Genomic DNA, 27,015 nt, shown 5'->3' with positions numbered 1-27,015 from the left:
CCGCATAGTTGTAATACACGGCCTCTCAGATATAATAGACCAGATACTAGGTAGCTAGGTAGCTACTTCGCTAGTTCATATAAGTCTCTAGATCTCAAATATCCTATTTCTATATTAGTATACAGTTGTCTATATCATTACTGATATCAATGAGCTAATACTCTAAAGCTACAAAACTGTATTAAACATACTCGCTGAAACTCATTTTATACAAAAAAGTACAAGAGTACTCCTCTACAAGCCCAGTATGGATTCAATCAAGTAAAAATGAAATCAATCAGAGTTAGTTCCATCTAATACTGATATATTACAATATATAAACGGGTATAAAACTTTCCACCAGAGTCCACTCACCCTAGACAGATACACTAAACCCCCCCCACAAACATCATAATAATAATCCTCATCCAATCCCTCTCTCCCCGGAACAACAGGAACCTCACCCGCAAAAGTAGCATCATCAAACCTAACATTCAAAAGACGAATCTTAAGACCATAATTCCCGACCAAATCAATCAATTTACTCGTTTCCGACGTAATGGGTTGTTGATTCAATAACATCAATAACCCATCTAACCATTCCGATGCTTCACTGTGTGATGATGGACGGAGGGTTAAGAGGGTGATTTCTGAGTTTCCTCGATTTGTGCTTGTTGATCGAGTGTGTTTTTCTGTTTGGGTTGGGGCGTAGCCGTGGATTGTGATTTTTGTTGCGGCTTGACGGGCTGTTGAGGATGAGGCTGTATCTGTTGAGATATTGGATACCACTGATGAAACGGTGGATAGATCGACTAAATGGTCATTGGTCAGCATAAGTATATATATAAAAAAAAATGCAAAGTATAGAGGGAGGGAGAGGGAAAGGGAAACTACTTTTCTCAGGAAGAGTGTCTAACTCCGGAGCTCGTCGATCATCACCTTCTCGATTGAAAATTCCAAAATGGAGATATCGACGATTATGTGATAATTGCACATATTGCGCATTACGCGAAGCTCCAGCTCCATCCTTATTCTCCAATGAAAACCAAGCACCCTGGAGTAAACATCGAGTTCGTTGTTCCTTCACAAATTGCAACGCTTCATGATGTAATTCTTCTCGAACCTGACGAAGATGTTGACCCCATGCATCTTCATAGGTAAGTTCCAGTAATTCCATCTGTAACTCGCGAAGCCGATGATATTCGAAACCCGCTAATTCCTCCTCAATATCGTGAACTTCTTTCGTTCGCGATGCCCCGCCAACAACAGACTCGATGAGGATTCGAACTAATTCGACCAATTTATCCAAGTCATCCATCTCCGCCGCTGTGGCTTTCCATAATCGGAAAAAGGCTTGTAAACCTGCGACGTGTAGACGGGTCCAATGTAGAAGGAGAGGACGGAATAGTCGGTCCAAACTGACGCGCGAGTCCATGAGCATGTAACTTTTCGAATCGTCCATGTCGGATTTATCCACTTCGAAATGCTCGTACAGAATCGACGTCACAGCCAACGACGCTCGTGCAATTGGACATCGCTGTCGAGATGGTTTACTCGACTGCTCTAAGAGCATCTTTTGAAATTCATCCTGATGACTGCGCACGTAATCGGCCAAATCCATCATACCCAGAAATCCCACGCCATAGAATTCCGCCGCAGGACTCTCCGTCTCAAAACCAAGTCGCCGCCATTTCTCAGGATGGTGCTTTTTCGACTTTTTCAATTCCTCTCCATTCTCTCTAACATTCTCCTTCTCCTTCTCCGCATCCTCGGTATTCTTCGTACTAGCCAAATGAATCCCCTTAAGTGCTCTGCGATGCTCGGGCTTCTCTTGATTCAGGGGAATTTCTTTCCATTTCCGCAAAAGAACCTTCGTAAGGGACTGGAATTCCAATAGCGGATGAGCCAGATCCTGTAACGCTGAATCCTGCATCAAAACGTAAACCGCACGAATGACACCGAGATCCTGCAATCGCTGGATAAATTTAGGCCACTCTGCTTCGGAATCGTAGGTGATTGAGTCCCGCATTAGCGAGTTAATCAATTGTAACGCATTGGCGCATAGAGCATGGTCTGCAGAGGATAGTCGACTGACGAGCATTTCCAGAAATTGCGGATAAATCGCGATGGCGGGTTTCAAGGCTCGAAAGCCGAACATATCGGGTTGTGGCGAGTGACGACCCCCAGCGTGAGGGTGTGAGACGACAGAGACGCAAATCGACATTGCACCACGAAGGATATTCACAAGAGGATGGGTGACAATCAATTCGACGATCTGTCAGAAGAGCAGAGTTAGCAAGATCCAAACTGTAAGCTGCAGACTGTAGGCTATAAACTGCTCACCCGCTCGACCAATTCCTCATCCACACACTCCCATCCTTTATCCACCTCAAGCAGTCGGGCAAAACTGGTCAGACTATAAGCGAGGGTATTCCCACTGGCGTGAAGGGTGAGATATCGAAGACGGGTCAACCCTCCCTCCGCAATAAACAGGTCGGCGAAGGAGGGATCCCCGATATTGCCTTGAAGCTTGAAGACTGCCATTTTGCGCACGGCATCTTCATCACTTCCCAGGCGCTCAACCAACTCGGCGACATTGACGTTCTCCATGGCGTGAAAGTGGAGGAGAGTTGGTTGGGCGCACCGGCGCATCGGCGATCAGGGGTTGTGGGGCGGAGAGATATCATTAGGTTAGACAGCAAATATACGACAGTAAATAGATCAATGGATGATAGATAATGAATAATAGAATAAACGAGTAGATAATAAAAAGATAATAGATGATGAATAAATTAAAATATACACATAACATGAATAAATATTATTTGCTTTACTTCGTGATACATGGCAGAATCTATACCAACTCCAGAGATGCAAATCGTATACGCGTGACTTTTATCAAGCAGTATAGCAGCACTGCTGACTGCTGACTATAGACTGCTGACACTGTTAACGTCGCCAACCGACATTCCATATAACGTGGGCAATATCTCGGGCTGTATTGACAGTGTCGACGACACGACCAAACAGTCCATTGCCGATAGACTCTCCCTCCGACTCTTCTCCCTCTCCATAAGGCATAAACATACCTGAAGAGGTGAGGTGGAGGGGACGATCGGTCTCGTTTTCATCTTCTACGAACCATGGCTGGTCTTGAGTTCGATAATGTCCGGTGAAATCGAGACTGGGATCTTCATCATCATAATCAAGGAGGAAGTTGGCAGAGGGTTGTGGTGTAGATTGAGGTGGGCGGAGTGTTTCCACTGATGGGGTGGGAGATAATTTCGAAGAGGAGGAGGCGGAGGTAGAAGAAGGAAGAGAAGTCCATCGATCGAGGACAGATTCGTGTGGATCAGGAGTGTCTCCGCGGTATTTTAAGGTGGTGGAGGGTAAAGGAGCTATTGTTTTGCTGTCACTGCTGAAACTGTTTCGTGGAGTACTGCGGTTACTGAGGGACGCTTGGCCAGATATCTGTCGCATCATGACAACTCCATCATCAGATGAAGACTCATCATCCACGACCGGCCAATCTTCATCGCCTTCTTTGGCTTCGACGGCAATGCATTGCACCACCTCATTATTGAAGTGGATGTGTCGTCGCTCACTTGGAGAAGTCATTCCAGAAGACGAAGTGGTAGTGAGAGTGCCATTGAGCGAATAAGTCGAGCTCCCCGTCCTACGGTGGATCTGATCAAGGTCTGTATTTGACCGAGGGAACGACGGCCGAGTCCATCCATGGGCGGCCTCTTGGGCTTTAAGAATAGCCCCGGCATGTTGGAGCAGAGTATGCTGGGAGAGTGAGCGCTGAAGAATAGTTTCTGAAGCTGTCTTCTTCTTCAAAATGGGTTTTCGATCGGTATACGAGTTGGGAGTTTCCAAACGGCTGGGAGGGGGAGAACCGTCTGAAGTGATGGTGTCTAAGGATACGGATGTTTTCAAAGGACCATATAGCCAAGTGACATCGCAATCTTTGAGCCTGTTTTTAGTTAGACAAAAGACACCGCAAGCGATATCGCTGTGTTTACTCACCAGTTCAATGTCTCAGGAGAGATAGTCCCGAGGTTATTCTTCGCCTTAGCCCATGTCCTCCACGAGGCATTCTCAAGACGAACTCCGTTGCTATAATCATTCTTCCGAGAAGTGACATAACGCCATGAAGCCCAGATATCCTCCTCTTTCCATTCATGAGCTAGATAATCAACATGACGCGACGGCTCATCTTCAACGGAAGAGTCATCTGCAGCAGGAGAAGTCCAGAGAGAGGGAGACGCAGAGACATCGACATCCCCTTCTATATCCTCAGGACCTTCCTCACTCTTGACGTCTTGCGGGGACGATTCCGACAATTCCGAGTCATCGGTGGGCACGAGGTCCTCATCTAACGACAAACTGCTCAGAGTCGGGGTATAGAGTGGATCGTGAACGGTTGGAGTGAAGTTCGGAGATGGCGGAAGGGATGAGACGGTTGAAGCGATGGGACTCGGGGAGTCTTTTGAAGAGAAATCATCTTGCATGGGGGATTTACTGAGGAGATTATGGTCGTGTAGAAAGTATCGTTGGGTGGTGGGTGAGCGGAGTGGATCGGGGAAGGGTGGCGAGCGATCGCGGGGAGCCAGCACCGCTGTCATGATAAAGATATCATGGGCGTATACAGCAGATGTGAATAGAGGATAGCAGTGGAAGTGGTGAAGAGGTGATGGAGAGGAGGATATTAAACGAGGCGAAAGTTGAACAAAAAAAAAGCAAGTCACGAGGTGAAAGAAGAAGAAGGGGAGGAAGGAGCACAGAGGATTTCCGCAAACAGAAGGAGCGAGTGGAGAGAGCGCGAGAGTGTGGAGGAGGGTAGGTGCGACTGGAGAAAAAACAAGAAAAAAGAAAAAAAAGAAAACGTTCCTTCCCTCTTTTTCTTTTTTTTTTTTGCCCTTCCAAGTTGCCACTTCAAATACTTTTTTTTTCTCTTCTCTATTCAATAGTACATACCATACACTGCTAGACTTTTTCACAAACTTCCTCCCCTCTTTCAATTTTTGCTTTCGTTTGCCACAATCTGCGCACTGGCCGCAGTTACAGTTACGAGACGTTGCGATGGCTAGACCGCACGATTCCCCACTTTGCGAGCTTCCTTGGTGGAGCTAAGATCCCCGACTAGCGAGGGGGCAGGGGGTAGATGGGCAGAGGAGAGATGCAGAGGGGGTCATGTACATACTGTAATAGAGGAGTAGAGAGCGCAGGGTCTGAGCACAGCAGTAAGTAAGAGTGGGTGGCACAGGGTGGGACAAGATACAGAGGAGTTCAGCACTGTGTACAGTCTTGATATCATGTTATTATTGCTTCAAGAGGGTATGCATACTGTACATAGTAGTTAGATATTCTCTATACTACTAATATACATAATATGTAGAAATTGACTATGCTCAATACTATTACAAGGCTGACTACTTCTGAAACTTATTGAGTAAATGATTGCGTATATGATCTAACTGAATAATATCACCGAACTAATAAGATGACGAGGATACAAGGCTGGATTGGACAATCGATCGACTCGTCAGCACGGACCTACTCTGGCGTGCGATAAGCTCCCGATGCGATTAGCCAGTTTATACTATGTACATGGTACAGGATCAGGATCAGGATAGGTGGATAGTCCAGAACGAAATAGTATAAGATAGTGAGTATAGATCTAGTATATTACAATAACATACAAGTATACTAACGGCATACTAAAAGAATCCCCGTCTTAATTGCATCATATTGAATTCAATTCAACAACCTCAATGTCAATGTCAACGCCAATGCCAATGCCAATACTATGCCACGCCATGCAGTATACAGATAAGTACACTTTACACTAACTATTGTGTACATACTAGCGTCACACACACCCTCGTCTGTGCACTGCATACAAGCAGATCACTGATTGGCGCCGTTAAACCCTCAAGGTGCATCCGCCCTGGTCCGTTTATCCTGCACCAATATTAACCAACGAGAGTGCTTAATGATTGCATGTTGGCTGTGTGATGTAGCTACCCAGCTCTAGACCTGGTAAAATTTTGTGTGTGGATAGGACTGGACCGCAAATTTCATGCACATCCCCACGGGCCCCCGGACCGTTGTCTCGGATTGTGGAGCTGTACCCAGTTGCTGGTACATATACTAGAGTACAATAGAGTAGATAAAAATGAAGTTGGGAACTACCGGTTGTATAAGCTAACTATGTTCTATCTATAGAACTAGTATCGGATAAAAATGGATATAATATATTATGCTGATTACTACAATGTACAATGGATTCAAAACTAAAACATAAATTGAACATTACTACCAACGAGGACCCTGGACAGCGCTATCTCGTCCTTTGGAAATGCACGCCCGTTGACGTGCAGTAGTCCAGACAGCCCCATAATTCAGCCAAAGGTACTCAAACTCGGAGTCCAGTTACCACGATTTCGTACTGCTATCAGTGCTAGTTACATAGTACACATACTAACTAAATATAGTAAGTAACTGCTTGTAGTTACAATTACTAGTAGTCTGATGGAATTGAGTTGGCCAACTCATCGAGATAAGGATTACCCCGATCACAACATCCAATCGATGCCATTGGGTTATCAATTATCACTTATACTGCAGAAGGATTCACACTGTACACTGTACATAGTACAGGGACTAAGTGCTTTGTATATGCTCAGATACCAAGTTACGCGTTTCCTTGGTTGTGTGATTGTGTGTTGAATGTGAATGTGGCAATCTTGTTACTCCGGGAGTTTCCAAGCGCTCAACTTCTCGCCCGGTTTATTTTCGCATCACGTGATAAATCACAGATATCATGTGATGGAGTGGAATATGTCACGTGGAGATGATTATCACATGACATCACGTGCGATTAGTCAGTGCCCCGCCAGCCCACTGGAGATTCTATCGCAAGCTCCAAGCAAGAAGCAACTGCTCAGCGGAATACAAAATGGCCGACGTGGAAGCACCAATTGAGCCGCAGGCTCGTCATGTTGTTTACTGTGGAGGTGAGTGATATTCCAGTGTGGTGTGGATGAAGGGATTGATTGAAGAGAGAAGGACGATGAGCTAATGAATGCAGTGTGTACTCTGCCGCCGGAGGTTAGCAACGATATACAACGAGATGGGGGTTTATGGTAATAAGAGAACTAACTGACATATTCAGTACTGTGAATTCGGAGGAACTGCTAAGAAATGCGAGGAATGGCTTGAATCAAAATATCCCGATCTCTGGACGAAATTATACTCTGCCGGTAATCCCCCCACCCTCATGCTGGATCACGCTTGATGCTTGACAACTACCCATGGACAAACGCGGGCAATGAAGAAAAAGAAAACGAAAAGCTAATACAAATAGACGCTGTAACGGCAAATCTCTCCACACTCTCCGTATCAGCGCAGGAACGCGCCGCCAAAGACGCCGCCAAGAAAGAAGCGAAAGCCGCACAAGTCGAGGCTCGGGATGCGGAACGAAAAGCCGCTTCAAAGGTGTATATCAAGCGAGTTGAGCGGAACAAGCGGAAGCATGTTACTGTTATTATGGGGTTGGAGATATTTGGGATGGAGAATAAGAAGATTGCGAAGGATTTGGGGAAGAAGTTTGCGACAGGATCTTCTATGACGAGGGCTCCTTCTGGTGCGGAGGAGATTACAGTTCAGGGAGATGTTAGTGAAGATGTTAAGGAGTGGTTACTTGAGGTTCATGGGGATAAGGTTCCTGAGGCGAATATTGAATTTATTGAAGATAAGAAGAAGAAGAAGGCTGATGCTGCGGCTGCGGGGGTTTAAAGAAATGCAGCATAGCATTGCATAGCATTGCATAGCTGGACAGAGCTGGCAGGCTGAAGTGGTGGACACTGGCAGTTATGAGGGTATCATGAATACAGAAATGACAAAAATAGATGATTATAATTCGTTGAGAACTCGTAGTGGATCGTCGGTTGTTTTTGCTGTGATCGATGATGTTGTGGCGCTTCGGAGACTTTCTCTTCGTTCTGCGAGACTCGATGGATACCAGGATGCCGAGAGAGAGGCAGAGAGGGAAGCAGGGGGAGAAAAGGATTGGTTCATAGCTGAGTCCGACTGCGGGTTTGACTTTGATTCTGGCCCTGCTGGCATCGAATTCAATTGAGTCGAAGATTGCAGAACGATTCCCAAGATTAATACGAGAAAAGTACTCCCCGCAATAATCCAGAAGATCCGCAATCGGCGACTGGTCTTTTCCTGCCACTCCATCTCTCTCCTCTCCCATTGTTCGATTTCCTTTTTCACGCCTTCTAATCGGGATCCCAGAAGCTCAGCCTTGGCCCGGCCTGATTGCATGCGGGATTCGAGGTGGGAGATTTTGTCGGTTTGCGGGGTGAAGCCTTTCAAATCGATGATTTGTTTGCGTAGATCCTGGTCTAGAGTAGATGTTTCACGCTCAAAGTCACTGAGGAATGCAGCTGCGGAGTCGGAGAGTTCTTGGAAGGAGGATATAGTTGAGTTGAGAGCGGTGATCTTTTCCAATAAGCTGTAATAGGTGTAGTCTAGTCGACGAGTGGCATCTGTTGCTTGGGTACTGATTGTTGTAAGTGCCGAGCGGAGGTATCTATGACTGTTAGCAGAAACCCTAGGATTGAAAGTATACAAGAGTATACAGTGGAGTATTATTCGTGGACTCACTCCTCGCCCTGCTTCCTCCTTCGTTTCACCCTTTCCAAATCCTCCATTGATTGAATCTCTTGTCGTCGAATTGGTCCTAATCGCTCATGCTGCCCTGGTACATCGAGTAGACTTCCTCTGCGACTATTCGTCCCTCCTGTGCCTCTCGTAGACTCTGAGCCCCAGCGAGACCGGGTTGTTTCCCGTGTGATCGGGCGTAACATGCCATCATCTTCGCGATCTCTCTCCCGTGACCAGAAACCGCGGGCACCAGCAGAAGCGAGTTGACTCATTGGTTTTGGAAGACGAAGTTCGCGTGATTTGCTATGCTTATGTCGCGAGAAGTGAGGGTATCTGGGACCCTCGAGACCGAGTGGATCATGGGAGTGAGACCGCGAATGGGAGTGAGTGTGAGAGTGTGATCGGAAGTGGGAATGGGCATGTGAGCGAGGCCGAGCTGAAGCAGGTTCTGGAGCATTTCCTGGTGTAGAGACCGGAGTTGGAGTGTCTGTTGACTGGGTCGAATGTTGGGCTCGAGTGATCCGGGGGACGTCTGCAAACGGTTCATCGACGTCATCGCGGGAGTGGGTTAAGGGGAAAGTGGCGGAGGGAGTTCGGGTATGTATAAGCGGGATAATATCATCTGAAAGCATTTGGTGTGATATTTAACGGGAGAATGAATCGAAGATTGAGGAAGAGTCGAGAAGTGAGGGAGTGTAGAAGAGGATGAGAGAAGTGCGGAGTGCGGAGTGCCAAGAGATCGGCAAGTACTGCATTGTGTACTGTATAGACAATAAATACATGATATTGATAATAATTTGATATAGTTAAGAGATAAGTTGTAGATTATTTCATTGTTTCAGCTTAGAAGAATGATTTATTAAATAATGCACTTTTATCGCTATGAAATCCACCAACGCCAGGCAGTGCGTACTGCATACTGCATACTGCATACTGTAATAGGCAGTAGAGCAGCGAAGCAGACAGAGTACAGATGATTCCCAGTCTATACGGATAACCATGCTGCTCCAAACTATTCTGCTCTCCTCCTCCTCCTCCTCCTCCTGCTGCTGCTGCTGCTCTCTGATCTGCCGCTCTAAGAGTTCAGCAATTTGTTGCGCTTTTCTCTGCGCTTCAAGCGCTCCACGCGCTTAGCATGCATTTTCTCGGCCATCTTCTCGTAACGGGCCTTCTCCTCCTTTGCGGCTCGCTTGTCTTTGATGCGTTGAATATGGCTCTATAATCTCATGATTAGATCCCGCTGAATGTAGTAGTCATGACTGGCCATCGCAGGTCATCGCATAGAGTAGGGACTGCTCACCTGTCGCTCAGCCTCTTTCTCCTCCTTCATCTCCCGCTCTAACTCCTTGACGGCTTTTTGCTGATCTTGGATTTGTTTCCGCTTCTCGTAGGAGGTTAGGCCGGCATTTGGTCGGAAGGCTTTTTTGGTATCATGCCAGTTTTTGCCTGACTTGTTAGCATGGGTGGTGGTGGTGGGAGTGGGAGTGGTGGGTGGACATACCATTCTTCCGCATTCCTGTGCTTGTAGGGGCAGCTGTACTGACGGCTGTAGACATTCTGTCCGTCTGTGTATACCACCGTATAATGTACTGGCGTGACAGTATCAGTGAGTGTCCAGTTAGTCAAATCATCCGCTCGAAGTGGAGTGAAATGAAAACTCTGCCGAGATTATCAGATCAGATAAGCAGGTCTTGGCACGCTAACAAAATTGCAACTTCCCGGTTGACCTCACAATTTCTTTCTTTTCGACTCCATCAGGCCCGCTCTCGCCGTGTTTGGCGCCGGAATTCTCCTCAATTTGCTTGTTTCTGCATCATTTGCCCAACTTTAGCCTCTTCTTGGCATCTTCCTGCTCTCTCCGAGGTTTACCTCTTTTTTGAGTCTCCACTCCTGACACGTCGAACAAATCTCTCATAAATACCCACCCCCACCACCCTCCCCCCCAAAAACGTTGCGGTCTACTTTTGTTTCTCCAAATCATGCTCCTGCCATAGCTGTCTTAATACACACACCGACACCCCCTGGACTATAGCTGATGGCGACGGCCGAGCATGCGATCACGGTTAATGATGAAGCGATGGAGTTGCCTGTCCTCCCGCCTAACCAGGGGGTTGAGGCTATGAAGGATATCGTTTTTGGATCGGTGAGTCGTAGCAGCAGAGCAGAGAATGAAGAGCAAGGCTAACCATGACAGGCTGCTGGAATGGCCGGAAAACTCATTGAATACCCCTTCGACACCGTCAAAGTCCGACTACAATCTCAACCAGAACATCTTCCCTTGCGGTATACAGGTCCTCTAGACTGTTTTCGCCAGTCATTTCGTGCAGATGGGATTAAAGGGTTATATCGTGGCATTAGTGCCCCCATGACCGGAGCCGCCGTGGAAACAAGCTGTTTATTCTTCAGTTATCGCATTATTCAAGATGCCCTCCGTGTTACTGTTTTCCCGGGAGTCGAACATCTTCCTTTCACTGCTTTACTTCTTAGTGGTGCTGCTTCGGGATCTATCACCTCGTTGGCGTTGACTCCCATCGAACTGATTAAATGTCGAATGCAAGTTCCTAGCGAAACTTTCGGACAACAACCGAAACCCCTGGCCCTGGTGGCAGATGTATTTCGTCGTGAGGGATTGATTGGATTTTGGCGAGGGCAGTTGGGAACTCTTATTCGTGAGACTGGAGGCAGTGCTGCGTGGTTTGGTGGATATGAGGGTGTTTCCTCGCTTTTCCGTACATATAACCAACGGTCTGGGATTGTGTCAAAGGGAGACTCTCTCCCTATTTATCAGCAGATGATTGCCGGTGCCACGGCGGGTATTAGTTACAATTTCCTATTCTACCCGGCTGATACGATCAAGTCGCGATTACAGACGGAGGATATTTCGCTTCGACCGGCTGGGGCTCAAAGACAGACTTTTTGGAGTGTGAGTCGTGCTTTGTGGAGACAGCAGGGATTGAAGGGGATGTATCGAGGGTGTGGAATTACTTGTGCTCGTTCAGCGCCCAGTTCGGCTTTTATCTTTTCTGTTTATGAGGGATTGAGGTCGTTTTTTGGGTAGTTTGGTAAATAGATTGTACAGTTGCTATACCCATAGAAGTATAAATATGCATTACGATCTCATCAGTACCAGCAGTACACTAAGTTCAACTTCTTTAGCATAAAGTAGTTATTACTATTCAATGAGCAGATATACTTGTAAGTACTGCAACATTCCATGATAGCCCAAGTATACATCGAGTGACAAGTATGTGTCCACCCCCAATACAAATTTGAATTTTTCGTTTTCAAATTTATCGCAATAAATTTACATGAGAATCTACTTATGTTAATTCATAAAATAAAAAAAAATGTAATATCTGAATCTAATTTTCTCATGTTTGAAATTAGTTTTTGTGAAACTACATGGGAGTAGCAAAAACATGCAAAGAATAGTGGTTATTTCTATAAAACCTTCAACGAGAGAAGTCTAGTGTATCTAAAAAGCAAACAGTAATCAAGGAGCGTTTACATATCAGCTTGATCCACACTTGGTGCAGAACATTGACGACAATCACAGCCAAAGATAGGACCATTCAAACGATTCCAAATACTGAATGCCTCGGCCTGGGACTGGTCGTATGTAATCGCAGGCTCTCTCCCGTCTTCCCGTGGAGCCCAGTACGAATCAGAGATATGCACAGCATAGTCCTCCATCATTTCGAGATAGTCACTTTGTTCCCGTCTATCAATAGTTAGTCTTCCGATGTGAGCACACATTTCACTAAGGATGTGGGGAACTTCAGTTGTAGCAAGAACATTGTTCTCAATGTGACTTTGTAGTACACAAATGATTGAAATAAGACGGTCGATTCGCTGTTCATAACAGATGGGTGGCATAGTATTGGTAATCTTGGCTTCTTCTTGCCCGGAAGTCTTAAGTAATTGAAGGGTTTCGGGGAAGTTTTCAAGCAAATCGGCGATATCTTGCGACGTCTCGGGCTGATCGTAGAGTTGTTTGCAGCGGGACATGATCTCGTTGACCAGGTACGCACGCAGGTCGGCGAATTGACCTATTATAAGACTATCCATAGGGTATAAGAGTGACTGTCAGTCTGAAAAGGTACGTACCGATATGTGGTATAAAGAGGACTCGATATTCGTATTGATCGAGGTTGTTCTTTTGAAGTGGATTGTCTGTATCTGATGAGAGTGGTCCCTGGTAGCTGGACATGCTTCTTTTTATAGACGTTTCGTCTAAACCCGAACAATAGAATTATTTATATCGGGAACAATTTGTCATTAATCTTGAAGACTCGGCCTCGACAAAGGTCCATTATGACTTATTGTCCTTGTTGACAAGTATATCCAGAGTTGGAGCCGGAGTTCTTTGTCAATTTTAGACACTGTATAGACACGAAAGAAAAAGAAATACAATAGGGCAAAGAATCTATTTCCGTTGTCTAGAACAGAGTAACATAAATCATTCAATAAAGAGGGTAGCTCCTAAGATGAACCACGTACTGGAACGAGATATTGGAACTGATATTATATTTAATCACAAAGAATAAAACTCTAATCCAAGCTTGAAAAGAATAAAAAAAGAAGTCCGGTTAAAGTAGCTGCGCATTGTACCCAGCGACTGCAACAATGCTCATTTCCCCATTCCCTCCCTTTGCTGCAGCATCCAAATAGTCCTTCACAGTTAGAGCCAACCCCTTTTCACTAAGGAGATCCCCATCTTCCAAGCTTCCTCGCAAAAGAGGACCATTCATACCTCCATTTAATTCCCAGACTTGTCCATCCTTCTGCACAAATCCAACAAAATGATGGTGATTGTCCTCAGCAGGCGAAGGCGCCCTTGATGATCCCCTAGAAGCAGCTTCCATATGCGCATTCTCCAAGAATTTTGAATTATAGAGTAAATCTGCTCTTTCTGCTGGTCCCAACGTAATTGCCTGCTTTAACAACTGGTCTAGTTCAGTTTCCGGCGTGACATACTCCGCATCGCGGTAATTATATAGACAATGTAGAAGGGCCATAAGCCCACAGGCATGCCCGATAGTCTGTTTCATCCAAATGACTGGCTCCTCCGGACCAGATCCCTTATACTCCGGAATCGTTTTCGCTATCTCCGTTCGGGCCGCGTCGTAGATTGGCCAATCGGCTAGGAGGACTAGTGCGTGTATGGGTCGAGGAATCCATTCTAGCATCTCCGGTGATGTAGCAACGACATCGTGAAAGCTTAGACCAGGCGCGACACCTAGGTTCTCGCAGAGATGGGCCAGTACATCCGGGTTATTCTCTATCTCATGCTCAGTGGATGAGTTTCGTCCGGCTATCACTCCAGGAGGAACGAACCAAGAGGGATGAAAGTTTTCCGACCGTTCACTATTTGGGCCGCAGGTGCCATATTGAGTACGTAGCTTGGGTTTTCATGTGAAATAAGGTGGTTTGAGGTAAGGCGATGGCGTAAGTTGGAGGTGTGGAGTTGAGTGGGAAGAAGCGGGGACGAGCGGAGGGGCGGAGAAGATGAGGCTGAGAAGGCTTGGCAGTCAGCAGACTCGGCGTACCCTAAGAGCCAGCAGAGGATAATAGAGAGAGAAACAATAAATGTATTAGCCTAGAAAGTGGTTAAGGAGATGGGATTTGGAAAGTGAGAGAGCTAGTTGGTGGAAGCACAGCACTACCAGCACCATCGAATTCTACAAGCCCATTACATGAGTATGAAGTAGCAGTTGACATTTTTCAGTCATATCCATACTGAATGAAATTATCTCCGTACACCGAAATCACTGTCATTCAACTTCGCAGCATAAACCTGTTAAAAGCTCACTAACTCTCAGGGTCCTCAAACAGCCGAGACAAGCGAGTCTCCACAGTACCCAATCATGCCATCGACAATGGTCATTCAACGGAATAGACCCCGCTCATCTCAGCCCTACGGACTCTTAGCATGCGAGTCAAGACTAAACAAGACATACCTGGTGGGTCTATCAGCCCTATCGATTCATTTCGGAGATATTCCTCGCGTTGCCGAACCAGGCAGCAGTTTCAATTGCCGTGGACCACACGGGGTGATGTTCGAGAGTGTAATCTTCAAGATCCCAAGGTACTCACTTCCATTGTATAAAATGAGTTCCAGATTCGGTTTTCATCTCCCCTTTGCCAATTATCAAATAAGTTTCCATTTTCTTCTGGTGTTCTAGGAACATGCCTTCCTTTGATCCATCCAGTGTCAACTTGAACACCGCCAGCAAGGAAGATGTGTTGTGCTACTTGGAGATCTCCGGGAATGACTACAATGGCCACCTGGGTGCCCGCATTTCATCCATCTTCGTGATTCTCTTCGTATCATCGGCCTTCACTCTCTTCCCGGTAGTATCAAAGCGAATCCCTGGGTGGAAAATTCCTTTCAGCGTGTATATCTTCGCCAGATACTTCGGAACAGGTGTCATCGTAGCCACTGCGTTCATCCATCTCCTGGACCCAGCATACAAACGCATTGGACCGAAGACATGCGTTGGTCAGTCCGGATATTGGGCCGAATATTCCTGGTGTGCAGCCATCGTGCTTGCTTCAATCGTGGTGATATTCCTCCTAGACCTCGCGGCTGAGGTCTACGTTGAACAGAAGTACGGAGTACACAAGGATGAATCGGCTACAGATGTCTTCATTCAACACGAGCATCACCTCGATGTTCAACCACCCCCTGATACAGAAAAGGCTGCACACCTACCCACCCCACAAACAGAAGATCTGAGTCCGAACTCAGACTCAGACTCGCAGATGGCTGAACGTTCATTCCGTCAACAAATCGCCGCCTTCCTACTCCTCGAATTCGGAATCATCTTCCATTCCGTTATCATCGGCCTCAATCTCGGTGTCACAGGCTCCGAATTCGCAACCCTCTACCCAGTCCTCGTCTTCCACCAGTCGTTTGAAGGTCTCGGTATCGGAGCCCGAATGTCTGCCATCCCCTTCGGAAAACATACCTGGCTTCCATGGATATTGTGCGCGGCGTATGGGTTGACAACTCCTATATCGATTGCGATTGGTCTGGGTGTCCGAACTACATATGTCCCCGGCTCCAAAGTATCCTTGATCATACAGGGTGTCTTGAATGCCGTTTCTGCAGGGATTCTAATATACAGTGGTCTGGTTGAGCTTCTTGCGAGAGACTTTTTATTCGATCCTTGTCGCACTAAGCGTCGTTCTCGCCTGTTGTTCATGGTTATGTGTACCCTTCTGGGTGCGGGAATTATGGCTTTGATAGGTAAATGGGCCTGATTGTGAGAGTGAGAAGAGCTTTTTGATGCACGATGTGTGCTATGTATTCTTAGTGGCGCTGGTTCAACCTTACTAGGCGGAGTTTTACTAGACAGAGTTAGCATGAAAAGGGATGATAATGAAGACCTGAGTTCCGTGTATCCTATGTTCTCCGCAAACACGTTCAAAGTGCACCAGTTTTAAAGATTGATGACAGACAAAGAGCATACTTAACTTGGCTCTTAGACTACAGGAAAGTTATTTACAAGGAATCAGCCTAAGGAACCACTGGCAAGAATTGCTTTTCGAAAGACTCCTCTTGTGAAAATCCCTCTGCCTGCGAAACGTCCTCCCCTACATCCGAATGTATGAAAATATCAAAACTCCATGTTCTCAGGTCTAAATTGAGCTCCAGGACTAGAACGGGGGCGGGGACATCGTAAAGGAAGAGATCTCTAGTCCTATTCCTCTCCCTCAATATCATGACAGCAACAACTACAACAGTGCCACTTGGATACTCTAGTCAATACATCAAATCTGGTAATCAATGAGTATAGAACAGGGCTTTTGAGTGGATTTTCAGTAGATCCGTATCTTGACGCTGTATGATAGGGCTTAATTTCCCCGTCTGCTATCCAGCATAGTTAATCCCAGCAATATCATGCTTGTGTCGTGGCCATAGTCTGATACCGGTCTTTGTCCAAATTGATATAGTCAGCACTAGATAAAATAAAGTAACCCTTGACGAAATACCCCACCTCTCCATATTAATATGTAAAGAAACTCCATTCTATGTCCCCTGTCTGTGTGCTTGCTGATATCGGCTCCGCGGAGTTTCCGCTCCGATTTTCGGATCAATAAAGTTATCTGATCATCTGATAAGTTGAGCTCTCATACTCTCATTCCTCTTCTTCAATTTCTAACTCACTACCTAAACAATATACAATGTTGGCACAAATCTTTCTTATCGTCAAGATATTCGACGTAGTCATCCGTCAAGCTACCACCCATCTCCAAGGATTGGTCTCGACTTTCATCCACCGCCAAACATACAAAGCAGGCTCCAATCCCAAGAACATCGTCGTGGTGGGCGCTTCCTTTGCAGGATACAATGCTGCTAAAACTCTAGTGAACTGTATTCCATCGGGTTATCGAGTCATTGTGATTGAGAGGAATAGTCATTTCCAATTTACGTGGGTTCTGCCTCGATTCAGTGTGGTTGAGGGTCACGACATGAAGGCTTTTATTCCGTACGGTCCATACTTACATGCTCCGTCTGGGTCGTACTCCTGGATTCAAGATACGGTTGAAGAGATTGTACCGCGTGAGGATGGAAATGGCGAGGGCCAGGTTCGGCTTTCGTCGGGGGAGCGTGTTGATTATGAGTATCTGCTTCTGGCGACTGGCTCCTCAGCTGCTCTTCCGTCTCGGGTTGGAGCGGTTGATAAAAAGGACGGGATAAAAGCACTTCAAGCTCAACAGGAGAAGATTTTGGCTTCTCGGGACATCGTTGTTATTGGTGGTGGTCCTGCAGGTGTTGAGATAGCTGCGGATACAAAGGATCGTTACCCGGATAAAAACATCACGCTGATTCATTCGCGGCAGACTTTGCTAAATCATGGTTTTGGAACCAAGATTCATATGGCCCTGAGTAAAGCTTTGGTGGATTTAGGTGTTAATTTGGTGATGGGCGAGAAACCTACTATCCCGAGCAACGAAACTGGTGATATCGAGCTGAGGGGCAGATCTATCCATTTTGATTGTTTGGTATGATTGGATAACACGTATTGACAGATGCTTTGCTAATGTTTTTGGAGATAAAATGTATTGGTCAGAAACCCAACACATCCCTGGCAAAGTTTGCCTCCGCGTTCTCCAAGTCTGGTTATATCCACGTGAAGCCATCTCTGCAAATTGACGATGAGAGATATACCCGTATATACGTGGCGGGCGATGTAATTGACGCTGGAGATATCAAGAATGGTCGTTCTGCTATGCAGCAAGGTCAACTTGCGGCGAAGAATATTGTTCGTAACATTTACGGGAAGAAGCAGGTCCAATATGAACAGAAATGGTGGGAAGGACTGACGAAATTGACTATGGGACTTGTAAGATAACTCTCGAAATAACGCCGATTGTGTTTCTGACCCTTCACTAGACAAGGAGTGTGGCCTACATTTCTGATGAGAAGGCGGAGCTGGTTATATCAAGTTCGTCCAATATCGATCTCGACAGCAAGAGGGTGTGGAAATTCTTCGGGGCAACGCCTTATCTTGACCCTACTGTGAAGAGCCAGGTGTGATGGGAGATTATTCCAAAGCTTGCCTAACTTCAATTCTGATTTCCTATTTTTCATGTTGACTACTCTCCTGTAAATAAACACATCGATTGTCAGGACAGTGGTATAATTAATCAAATCTGGGAAATTGTGAACTATCCATCCCCCAAATCCAAGCTTGCTCCTGGGTAAACCCATTTCCAAGGCCAGCCAGATCGGGAAATAAGGGTTCAAGAGGAACACTGATATCATTTCCGGAGATAACTAGTTCTAATTAGGTTGAGCCAAGAAAAAAATAAAGAGTAGGGTCTCACCTTGATCAAAGTCAAAAAGCGCCTGTGACATAGCCGGGTCTTCAATGAAATCGAAAATACCCTCTTTCTGCACTTCGGGGAGATCATTCGTAGCACTGCTTTGTGGTTGTGTTGCATCCTCATGACTTTGATCTTGAACCCGCTGGGTTCTACAATCAGAGCCAGATTTATCATTGAGTATTTCCTTCAACTCTTTCTCCATCACTAATCGAGTTAAGCGCTCTATAATTTCTAGACCCTGTGCGGCTAAGGTAGACTGAGTCCTGGATTTCAAGTGCGTTTGCATTCTCATCAGCCTACTCAGACCCATTTTGGATTCATGGGCATGAGGGCTTAGAGGTTCAATGCTGGTTAATATACATAGCATGACGCCCGCGGTGAACGTGTGGATTCCAATAAATGCCGCGGCGTAGGTATCGGCTGCTAGGTTGAATATTGGCGAGTCTCCCAGATTTGATGTGTGTAAGGCAGCGTCTCGACAAGCCGCTGAAGACAGTTGAAGCGGATTTAAAGATAGGGGTGTAGATGAAAGACCTGTTGCTTGGGTATCGGGTTGATTGATAAGTTTGTAAGAAAGTAGAGGGCGATGGAGAAGAATTCGAGCATTCTCATATGTGAGTTCGAGGGAAAGGGCTTGGAGTTGATAGATGTGTTTCTCAAATTTAGGACCCGAAGCTCCAATATCATGATCCATTTCTTCAGCAGACGAATAGCTCGTAATGTCTGTGCTTGGGTGTAAGGCTGATGGTATGTCCTTCTTCCATTGACGTAGCCGATCATCTAACTTCGATATCTTGCAGATGAGGCTTTGCAAGTTGTGCGAACCAGACTTGTCTTTTTGGCCATTGCTTTGGTGGCTAATTCCATATAGATCTGTCAGGATATCTTTAACAAGCACTGACAGTTTTGACATCAGATATTTATAAGAGAGAAGACTAGCCGGGCACTGGTGTATTTCATCGAATGTCGCAGGTGACTGGCCAGATGATGTGGCCAATGGGTCCAATAACTCGACATCACAATCTGCATCGTTGATACCGTGTGGATATCCGTAGGACATTGAACAGAATGTCTCGATTTCATATATAGCCCACCAACAGCGTTTGCGCGTCTCAGATTCGCGATATTGTGCATATATGTTGCTGGTGGGCATTTTTCTGTGTAAATTCAGTGCCTGTGCCACTCGCAACCCACAGCCACATACTGGCCAGGCAAGATCGGGGTTTCCATGATAAAGATAGTATGTCCCTAGTAAGACACACGTTTGTACAGACTCTAGTGAGCCAAAAGATACAATATCTAGCAGTCTTGCCCGAATTGCTGAGAATATGGTCTCTTTCAGAGCTACAGGATCGACGTCGTGAGCTTGCAGAATTCCGTGCCGATATGAACCCGCATAGTGTAGTCCAATAGCAATCACAACTAGAAATGTACTGATGAATCCAGGGTTGTGGTACTTCTCCAACAAGTCTTTAGTTGACAGCGCATACAGTTGCTGCCATTCCTGTCGGAAGTCATCTTGGTGGAATATCAATATGAACCAGTGTACGCGGTCGAAGTAGGTATCGATCAGCAGAGATGCAACTTCTCGTGAAGGCAGTAATTTTATCATTTCTGCTATCAAAGATCGTGACCCTTTCATCCATGGAATGGATATACCAGATCTGGTCGATCTTCTCTCCGGCAAAGAACCACTAGTTATACCACCTGGAAATGCTGTCATGGAAGTGTTGGGCGTAGAATTATGGAATTGAAAGGCCTTTATCAATCAGTGAGCTATCACTATACATGTGTTTAATGTTTGTCTGGTGTCATGCTCACTCCTGTTACTAGCGACAGAGTCGAACTAGACCACGACTCTCCGCCTAATCGCTGATCGCCAGACGGACCATTTCGTCGTGATGCCCGCTCGCGCGTAGAGCCTCGACGTTTTCGTTTATTGGTATGCCTTTTAGGGTCTGAAGGTATAAATTGATCCAGATCCCCCGCTTGACACTCCACTCCAGCGCGAAGGCAAAGAGTACATGGCCGTTGGATGTCGCACTGATCATATTAGGGACCGGTACGAACATATTTGGCGAATAAACTTACCCTCAACTTCTGACGACGACATCTTCCACAGGCTCGGCCTACCTTTGTCCGCTTTACTCGTGATGCCATCTTCCGGTTGGACTCATCTTGATGCAAATGATCAGTGTATGTTTCGGAGTCGCCGGAATCGAAGCCAAAAAGGGAAATCTTTCCGGTGGAATACACGTGACATTCACCATACAATTCGATATACTTCAGTATTCTATCATTAGATTATGCCATCAGGAGGATTTTGCCATAATCTTCTAATAACGAATATATTGGCCAAACTATCACCCTTGGAGGTTGCTGGGTCTGATTCAGAATCCGGACTTCATTATGTAGTTCTGTTGAGCCATCAATGCGTGTCAGGACGGATATACAATCGTAATAATGATTCTTAGATATGTTAAGTATGGGTCCAGAAGGTCGCATGTTTTCATATTAGTACTATATTCTCATAGTAGCTATCAAGTACGGTTAAGTGCCACAGCAGCTAAATTGACCATCTTCTCAATCAGAGCCTAAGACACCCCGAGCAAACCAAAGACATGACCCAATTTTTTGTCGACGAATTCAATATGTAAATGAAGTCAAGCTTGCCCTTAATGTACAGATAGGAACCCAAGTATGGATATAAAAGAAGTCGGTATCGAAGACAATGAATGGGATCTATGTGTCAGTGAAACATAATCAAGAATAGTAGTAAGCCCCAAATCAGTGAAGCGCATATAGAAGTTTCCGACGGAATTTGTATTTGTCGAGATCTTCCAAGATTCATACAAACCATTTTCCAACTGATTTAAGTACACATCGGACTTTTGTGTAGCACCATGGTGGCCATCCTTCGATGTCATTGGACCTTGAATTTCTACAAAATAGCGCATTCAGGTAGAGCCTAAGCAATAAGCCCTATCCTGATACAAACACTTCTCCTCCAGGCGAATTCTTTCACCTCTTCCTCATACTTCCAAGCCCTGGTGTGATTTTCATGCAGAACCATCATGCACGTTCTAGAGCCCGTGGTATGCGAAAGCCCTTCTCGGAAGTAAGCGGATCTCCCAAGCTTCTTGGCTTTGCTTATTTCAATAGATGCGTTGTATTTCTGATTTCAGATTCTTGGCTCAAGTTCTTTTAATGCGTTGTCTAGTGTGGCTTCAATCTCAAGTTCAATTCAAGTACAAGGATTATTCCTTCTCCCTACACCACGATTCTCGCAATTATTCGATAGTATGAGCCAACTAGTAGTAATATCAGTACGCTACGTAGGAAATACCACCTCGCTAAACAAAGCCGATGCAAAGTCAAGCCTTTTCCAAGAAAAAGCGGAGTTCCTATGGTCGTCCGACGAGATGCGTGGTACGTTTTTTAGTTCGCTTTCGGAGGCGGGATAATCCGCCGAACGAATTCGATGCTAGTGCAAATATCAGTTCATTTTCATTTTCATCCCTATACTTCGTGAAATCCTTAAACAGTTCACAATGCTGTCTTGAATAAATCTGTGAGGGGTAAATTAGCCTTAGTCCCCGTGAATCGTCACATTGATAGTGGAGAATAGTTATTGCAGGGCTGTCGCGCTATCTTCATACGGCATTTTCCCCCGCGGTGGCGTTTATCAAGCATTCAATTCTGATTTTATTCTCGCGGAGGCCGTCGGTATGTCTTGGTTTTTTTTTTTTTGAGATAGTGTGACTTATGAATATTCCACGGGCGTCTTACTATTAGTATTAGGGTGAGTCAGTAGATTTTCTACTGCACACCTTTTTGTAAACTAGCACCACATGTTCTTTACATTAATTAGTAGATTTACGATCAAATCCACAATTTATAAATTCAAATACAGTCTCATTCTTTCAAATTCTTCTTTTCTACGAGAATCATGTTGACTATGTAACTATTAACCACCTCTAGACCTTATCTGTGTGGGTCTGAGACTAATTTGCCCCGATGTGACCCTGATTGACATGGCCAGTTCAACGATTGGATCAAACAGCACGAGATGATCACGGAGCTTTAATTTCAGATTTCACCATTGCACAAGCCCTGTAACTTTGGTCCCCTCTGACCTGCAGATTATTTTATGATCCGAAATCGACTAAATTCGTGCACGCGCCAGATCTCTTCATATACTTCCTGTCTAGCTTCAGCAATGCACAATATTATTCGTCCATTCCTCTAATGAATACGAGTGGAGTAGGTTTAGTGTCGACCAATGGTCAGTCATTCGAAGGCTTCTTTTGGAACGTGGCTGTTTAGCGTGTGTGCTTTGTAGATCGTCGTTCGATATTCCTAAGATGGTAATATCTTGTTCTATATCCTGTATATGGCGCGATAGTGATTTTATATCTAGCTGGTTGTTCGACCGTACTACTATAGAGTAGAGTAAGAACTGAAAAGGTATAAAGAGTCTTGAGAATCCTATCTCTAAACATTATTCAGAAGCACCTCACCCGCTCATCAAAGCAAGCCCTTCCATCTTCGACAATGGTTGTCATTCATAAAATCCCAATTGCCCTAGCGGGCCTTGCCTCGCTTGCTACAGCTATTCCCACAAGCAAACCTGCTAGCAAGTTCTCTGTCAACCAGGTTTCTCGTCCTGCTACAAAAGCGAGCAACTTCGCTGCCAACTATGGACGTGCTCTCTCCAAGTATGGAGCTACCGTTCCATCGCATGTCCAGGCTGCTGCTGCGGCTAGTGGCGTTGCTACCAATACTCCCTCCAGTAATGATGAGGAGTATCTGACTCCTGTATCTATTGGAGGTACCACATTGAACCTGGACTTTGATACTGGTTCTGCTGATCTGTAAGTCGACTGAGCACATTCTCTGCATGAAATGAACACAGCTAATAACTTCTATAGCTGGGTTTTCTCCACTGAGCTTTCCACCTCTGAGCAGTCTGGTCACGCTGTTTACAATCCTAGAAAGAGTGGTACCAAGTTGTCCGGTGCTTCTTGGGATATCTCGTATGGTGATGGTAGCGGTGCAAGCGGTGATGTTTACACTGACACCGTTGTTGTTGGGGGAGTGACTGCTTCCAAGCAGGCTGTTGAAGCTGCTAAGCAGATTAGTTCGCAGTTCCAGCGAGATACCGATAATGACGGTCTTCTCGGACTCGCCTTTAGCAGCATCAACACTGTTTCCCCAACTCCCCAGAAAACTTTCTTCGATAATGTCAAGAGTTCGCTGGACGAGCCTTTGTTTGCTGTTGCTTTGAAGCACGCCGCTCCTGGTGTATATGACTTTGGATTCATTGACTCGTCCAAGTATACTGGATCTATCCACTATACTGATGTGGATAGTTCCCAGGGTTTCTGGAGCTTCACTGTCGACAGCTATAAGGTTGGCAGCAAGTCTGGTGCTGGATTTGATGGTATTGCTGATACCGGCACTACCCTGCTGCTTGTTGATGATTCTGTTGTTTCCGCTTATTATGCGCAGGTTAATGGAGCAAAGAATGATGAAAGTGTTGGTGGGTATGTGTTTGACTGTTCTGCCGATCTGCCTGACTTCAGCGTCCAGATTGGTAGCTATACTGCGACCGTCCCTGGATCATTAATCAACTATGGTGATTCCGGTGCCGGTTCGTGCCTTGGTGGCATCCAGTCAAATACCGGTATTGGCTTCTCCATTTTTGGTGATATCTTCCTCAAGAGCCAGTATGTTGTGTTTGATGCCAGTGGTCCTAAGCTCGGCTTTGCTCCTCAAGCTTAGATCCTGATCAACTAATGAGTTTGCACTGCCCTGGGAATCCTTCAGCTAAACAGGATTGAGGGTATGTCATTCTGTTGAGCCATGAGAATCTATATTTTATACAAACCTGTCAGTACCTCGTTCCCTCTCAGGTACTATATAGAAAATTTTACAAGTCACGGCTGTGAAGAAATCTCGAACTATCCCCCAATTCAACCATCACACATTCGTAACTTCAAATTCCATATGGCATTCCTTCGCGGTGTTTACAATATAACATATATCACCCGAAATGTGTAACACGTTTAGAGATAACATCAGGATTCAAAATCTATAAGAGGCAAATTTACTTACATAAAGGATTTTGTAGCCTATGGGAAAACTCATTCAAGAAAACTTTAATACTACCTCTCAAATAGAGAACAGGAATTAAATTGGATCTAGATGATTTTGATAATAGCCCTCCTTTTGCGATCATTTTGCTCATTCAGTAACTTGGGTATGTACAAACTTAATTAAAAAGCAGAAGACTTTCTAACACATTGAATCATCCAATAATACTATGTGTTTAGGACAAAACGACTATGATTACAAAGTATACAAGGAAGCCCTAAAAGGCTGTTTCTATTCGAACGAATACCATTGTTGGACAACAAACAACAAAGATAAAGATATAACCATATAGTGGGTATATAGAGAGTGGTAATCATATCTAGGATCTTGTACTGTACGTATATCAATAGAAGGTGAACCCAATTTCCTCAGGCCGCCCAAAGAAAGCACCTCAAGAAGGCCTTGTTTCTTCAAGTCTTGGCAGATCCCCTTTTTGAAGATGAAGTCCTTTTCCAAGCAACTTTGGTCCATAGCATCATGACCCTTGTTATCGACTGGCTTGGTAGTCCTTGACTTGACGCAGAAACTGTATATGAAGAATTTCCACCACGCTCTGAGACCACAAAATATCTCATAAATGAAGCGGCCCATAGCCAAAAGCCATCTTCCAAACATTGTTTTAACAAGGGTTCCCATCTCGCTAGTTTCCCCTTTTCCACTTCCGTAGCTTTCCATGTTCGTATGGATCTTCAGTAAGACAACGGTCACCGTAGACCTCGAATCCGTAATTAATCAAGTAATATAGAGAACCCAGGGCAAACTGTTCTGTTCGAGGGTCTAGATAGTCGGAAGTTCCACATTCCCCTTGATCTGATTTTCTTTATCGTTGAGCAGTCTACCATAAAGAGCCATGCAAGCTTCGTGATATACCCCAATTTTTGCAGTACAATCGAAGTCAGACAGTTTCAGTCGATCTCAGTCAAGTAGAGTATTTTCCGGTCATAAATCGTCATGAGCGGGACCAAGGGATTTTAAGAAAGCAACAGCCTGAGCGAGGTCGTTCATCCAATCTAATCGTAAAGATAGAGGTTCTAATTTTTTTTACTTTAGTAACCACTATAATTTGCTGAACCCGTTAACAGCAATCCATATAGATAGTCCTATTGAGTATTACTCCGAGCATCTCATCATAGTTGAAAACACATGATGAGGCCACGAAAACCATATACATATACTCAAACAGGGTATGGCTTTCCAAGGTCTTCTACGCGGATCATATCTTTATTTATCAGGAGTATATCTATGATCTTGAACCAGATATTTTCTTCATGAATGTATGTAAGTAGATTACACTCCAAGTGATTGTATTCATATTGTTACGTTGAGAGCTATACCACCATTGTTGGACTAAATATAGTCTTATCTCTACGTGCTATATTCAATCGACACTTATTGCCACAAATATAAAACACTACAACCACTCACCGCTTACTCCTCACTTTATCTTCTCTTCTTCTTCTCTCCTCCTCTCTTCTCTTTCACAACAGCCAACCTCACACCAAAATCAACTCCACCCATCCACAAAAATGCCTCCAATCCCAAACCAAATCTCAGCCTCAGAGCTAGAAATCCTCTCATCAAGGGCAATTTCCGCCAAAGAATCCGCCTACTGTATTCACTCCATTCCCTCTTTTCCCCGCGCGCGGGGTTTACCTCACAACAGCAATACGCTAACAAACTGAGCAGGTCCGTACTCGAAATTTCGCGTTGGAGCATGTATACTTACCTCTTCGGGGGAGTATATTGTTGGTGCGAATGTTGAGAATGTTTCGTTCCCTGTTGGCACTTGTGCGGAAAGGGTTGCTTTTGGGACTGCTATTGTATGTACTATATTCCTTTCACTCTACCCTGTCCTGCTATTCTTCTGCTTTGCTTTGTCTCTGTGCTGATGAGAGGTTCAGGTTGCTGGACATAAAGAGTTCAAGGCCATTGCCGTTGCGTCGGATATCACGCCCGGTGCATCTCCTTGTGGAATGTGTAGACAATTGTGAGTATTCTAATCGGATTGGCGTGGGTGATTTACTGATGTCGTAGTATGCGGGAGTTCACGAATACTTCCTTTTTGGTGTATATGTATGATGGGGAGGGTGGTTATAAGGTGAAATCGATGGGCGAGGTATGTTTTTATCTTCTCTTGTATCTAGTAGATATGGACTAACACCAGGTGATGTGCAGTTATTGCCTGACTCGTTTAGTCCGGCGGATTTACCTAAGATTGAATAATTTTGATTTCAATAGTGCATGGTGAGACGAGAGATGAGATGAGATGAATGAATGAATGAATGAGAAGACGAAATGAAGAAACGAGAAAACCGGATAGTATAGCAGCTATACACCAAGTAAATTCTAGCGATGGTTCTATCA

General features: G+C 45.1%; 14 protein-coding genes across 14 annotated transcripts; 6 read left to right on the top strand and 8 right to left on the bottom strand.

Annotated features, from left to right (window-relative positions):
* Positions 1-293: 293 nt before the first annotated feature.
* Positions 294-2,589, bottom strand: N7469_006628 (ELMO/CED-12 family protein; the record flags this gene model as incomplete). The annotated part of the gene is made up of 4 exons (XM_056645546.1): positions 294-299; positions 355-791; positions 874-2,254; positions 2,323-2,589. 4 exons carry the CDS (start codon positions 2,587-2,589, stop codon positions 294-296), a joined length of 2,091 nt encoding a protein of 696 aa, XP_056498987.1.
* A 339-nt stretch (positions 2,590-2,928) lies between these two features.
* N7469_006627 (protein phosphatase regulator REG1) lies at positions 2,929-4,607 on the bottom strand (the record flags this gene model as incomplete). The annotated part of the gene is made up of 2 exons (XM_056645545.1): positions 2,929-3,955; positions 4,009-4,607. 2 exons carry the CDS (start codon positions 4,605-4,607, stop codon positions 2,929-2,931), a joined length of 1,626 nt encoding a protein of 541 aa, XP_056498986.1.
* Positions 4,608-6,943: 2,336 nt separating this feature from the next.
* On the top strand, positions 6,944-7,782 carry tma22 (putative RNA binding protein Tma22; the record flags this gene model as incomplete). The annotated part of the gene is made up of 4 exons (XM_056645544.1): positions 6,944-7,001; positions 7,076-7,095; positions 7,160-7,247; positions 7,352-7,782. 4 exons carry the CDS (start codon positions 6,944-6,946, stop codon positions 7,780-7,782), a joined length of 597 nt encoding a protein of 198 aa, XP_056498985.1.
* A 117-nt stretch (positions 7,783-7,899) lies between these two features.
* Positions 7,900-9,290, bottom strand: N7469_006625 (uncharacterized protein; the record flags this gene model as incomplete). The annotated part of the gene is made up of 2 exons (XM_056645543.1): positions 7,900-8,584; positions 8,659-9,290. The coding sequence occupies 2 exons, from the start codon at positions 9,288-9,290 to the stop codon at positions 7,900-7,902; spliced, it is 1,317 nt and encodes a 438-aa protein (XP_056498984.1).
* A 443-nt stretch (positions 9,291-9,733) lies between these two features.
* Positions 9,734-10,214, bottom strand: N7469_006624 (CGR1 family protein; the record flags this gene model as incomplete). Its single annotated transcript, XM_056645542.1, has 3 exons — positions 9,734-9,874; positions 9,959-10,104; positions 10,160-10,214. 3 exons carry the CDS (start codon positions 10,212-10,214, stop codon positions 9,734-9,736), a joined length of 342 nt encoding a protein of 113 aa, XP_056498983.1.
* A 479-nt stretch (positions 10,215-10,693) lies between these two features.
* Positions 10,694-11,716, top strand: amcA (putative mitochondrial ornithine carrier protein AmcA/Ort1; the record flags this gene model as incomplete). Its single annotated transcript, XM_056645541.1, has 2 exons — positions 10,694-10,801; positions 10,853-11,716. 2 exons carry the CDS (start codon positions 10,694-10,696, stop codon positions 11,714-11,716), a joined length of 972 nt encoding a protein of 323 aa, XP_056498982.1.
* A 446-nt stretch (positions 11,717-12,162) lies between these two features.
* Positions 12,163-12,868, bottom strand: N7469_006622 (uncharacterized protein; the record flags this gene model as incomplete). Its single annotated transcript, XM_056645540.1, has 2 exons — positions 12,163-12,707; positions 12,766-12,868. The coding sequence occupies 2 exons, from the start codon at positions 12,866-12,868 to the stop codon at positions 12,163-12,165; spliced, it is 648 nt and encodes a 215-aa protein (XP_056498981.1).
* A 379-nt stretch (positions 12,869-13,247) lies between these two features.
* N7469_006621 (ubiquitin carboxyl-terminal hydrolase) lies at positions 13,248-14,047 on the bottom strand (the record flags this gene model as incomplete). The annotated part of the gene is made up of 2 exons (XM_056645539.1): positions 13,248-13,939; positions 13,996-14,047. The coding sequence occupies 2 exons, from the start codon at positions 14,045-14,047 to the stop codon at positions 13,248-13,250; spliced, it is 744 nt and encodes a 247-aa protein (XP_056498980.1).
* An 800-nt stretch (positions 14,048-14,847) lies between these two features.
* On the top strand, positions 14,848-15,924 carry zrfA (high-affinity Zn(2+) transporter ZRT1; the record flags this gene model as incomplete). The annotated part of the gene is made up of 1 exon (XM_056645538.1): positions 14,848-15,924. The coding sequence occupies one exon, from the start codon at positions 14,848-14,850 to the stop codon at positions 15,922-15,924; it is 1,077 nt and encodes a 358-aa protein (XP_056498979.1).
* Positions 15,925-16,848: 924 nt separating this feature from the next.
* N7469_006619 (NAD(P)/FAD-dependent oxidoreductase) lies at positions 16,849-18,205 on the top strand (the record flags this gene model as incomplete). The annotated part of the gene is made up of 3 exons (XM_056645537.1): positions 16,849-17,670; positions 17,721-18,011; positions 18,062-18,205. 3 exons carry the CDS (start codon positions 16,849-16,851, stop codon positions 18,203-18,205), a joined length of 1,257 nt encoding a protein of 418 aa, XP_056498978.1.
* Positions 18,206-18,451: 246 nt separating this feature from the next.
* N7469_006618 (transcription factor domain-containing protein) lies at positions 18,452-20,107 on the bottom strand (the record flags this gene model as incomplete). Its single annotated transcript, XM_056645536.1, has 1 exon — positions 18,452-20,107. One exon carries the CDS (start codon positions 20,105-20,107, stop codon positions 18,452-18,454), a length of 1,656 nt encoding a protein of 551 aa, XP_056498977.1.
* A 182-nt stretch (positions 20,108-20,289) lies between these two features.
* N7469_006617 (Zn(II)2Cys6 transcription factor domain-containing protein) lies at positions 20,290-20,655 on the bottom strand (the record flags this gene model as incomplete). The annotated part of the gene is made up of 2 exons (XM_056645535.1): positions 20,290-20,538; positions 20,587-20,655. 2 exons carry the CDS (start codon positions 20,653-20,655, stop codon positions 20,290-20,292), a joined length of 318 nt encoding a protein of 105 aa, XP_056498976.1.
* A 2,394-nt stretch (positions 20,656-23,049) lies between these two features.
* N7469_006616 (pepsin-like aspartic protease) lies at positions 23,050-24,279 on the top strand (the record flags this gene model as incomplete). The annotated part of the gene is made up of 2 exons (XM_056645534.1): positions 23,050-23,369; positions 23,427-24,279. 2 exons carry the CDS (start codon positions 23,050-23,052, stop codon positions 24,277-24,279), a joined length of 1,173 nt encoding a protein of 390 aa, XP_056498975.1.
* A 1,898-nt stretch (positions 24,280-26,177) lies between these two features.
* Positions 26,178-26,874, top strand: N7469_006615 (cytidine deaminase; the record flags this gene model as incomplete). Its single annotated transcript, XM_056645533.1, has 5 exons — positions 26,178-26,298; positions 26,338-26,471; positions 26,553-26,638; positions 26,686-26,767; positions 26,827-26,874. The coding sequence occupies 5 exons, from the start codon at positions 26,178-26,180 to the stop codon at positions 26,872-26,874; spliced, it is 471 nt and encodes a 156-aa protein (XP_056498974.1).
* Positions 26,875-27,015: the final 141 nt, after the last annotated feature.

The sequence above is a fragment of the Penicillium citrinum genome (genome assembly GCF_028827155.1).
Source record: "Penicillium citrinum strain IBT 23319 chromosome Unknown utg000006l:1.0-3011923.0:1.0-3012962.0, whole genome shotgun sequence".
In the NCBI taxonomy this organism is placed as follows: domain Eukaryota; kingdom Fungi; phylum Ascomycota; class Eurotiomycetes; order Eurotiales; family Aspergillaceae; genus Penicillium; species Penicillium citrinum.
Note: the sequence above shows the minus strand (reverse complement) of the source record. Positions and strands in the feature narration are given on the sequence as shown.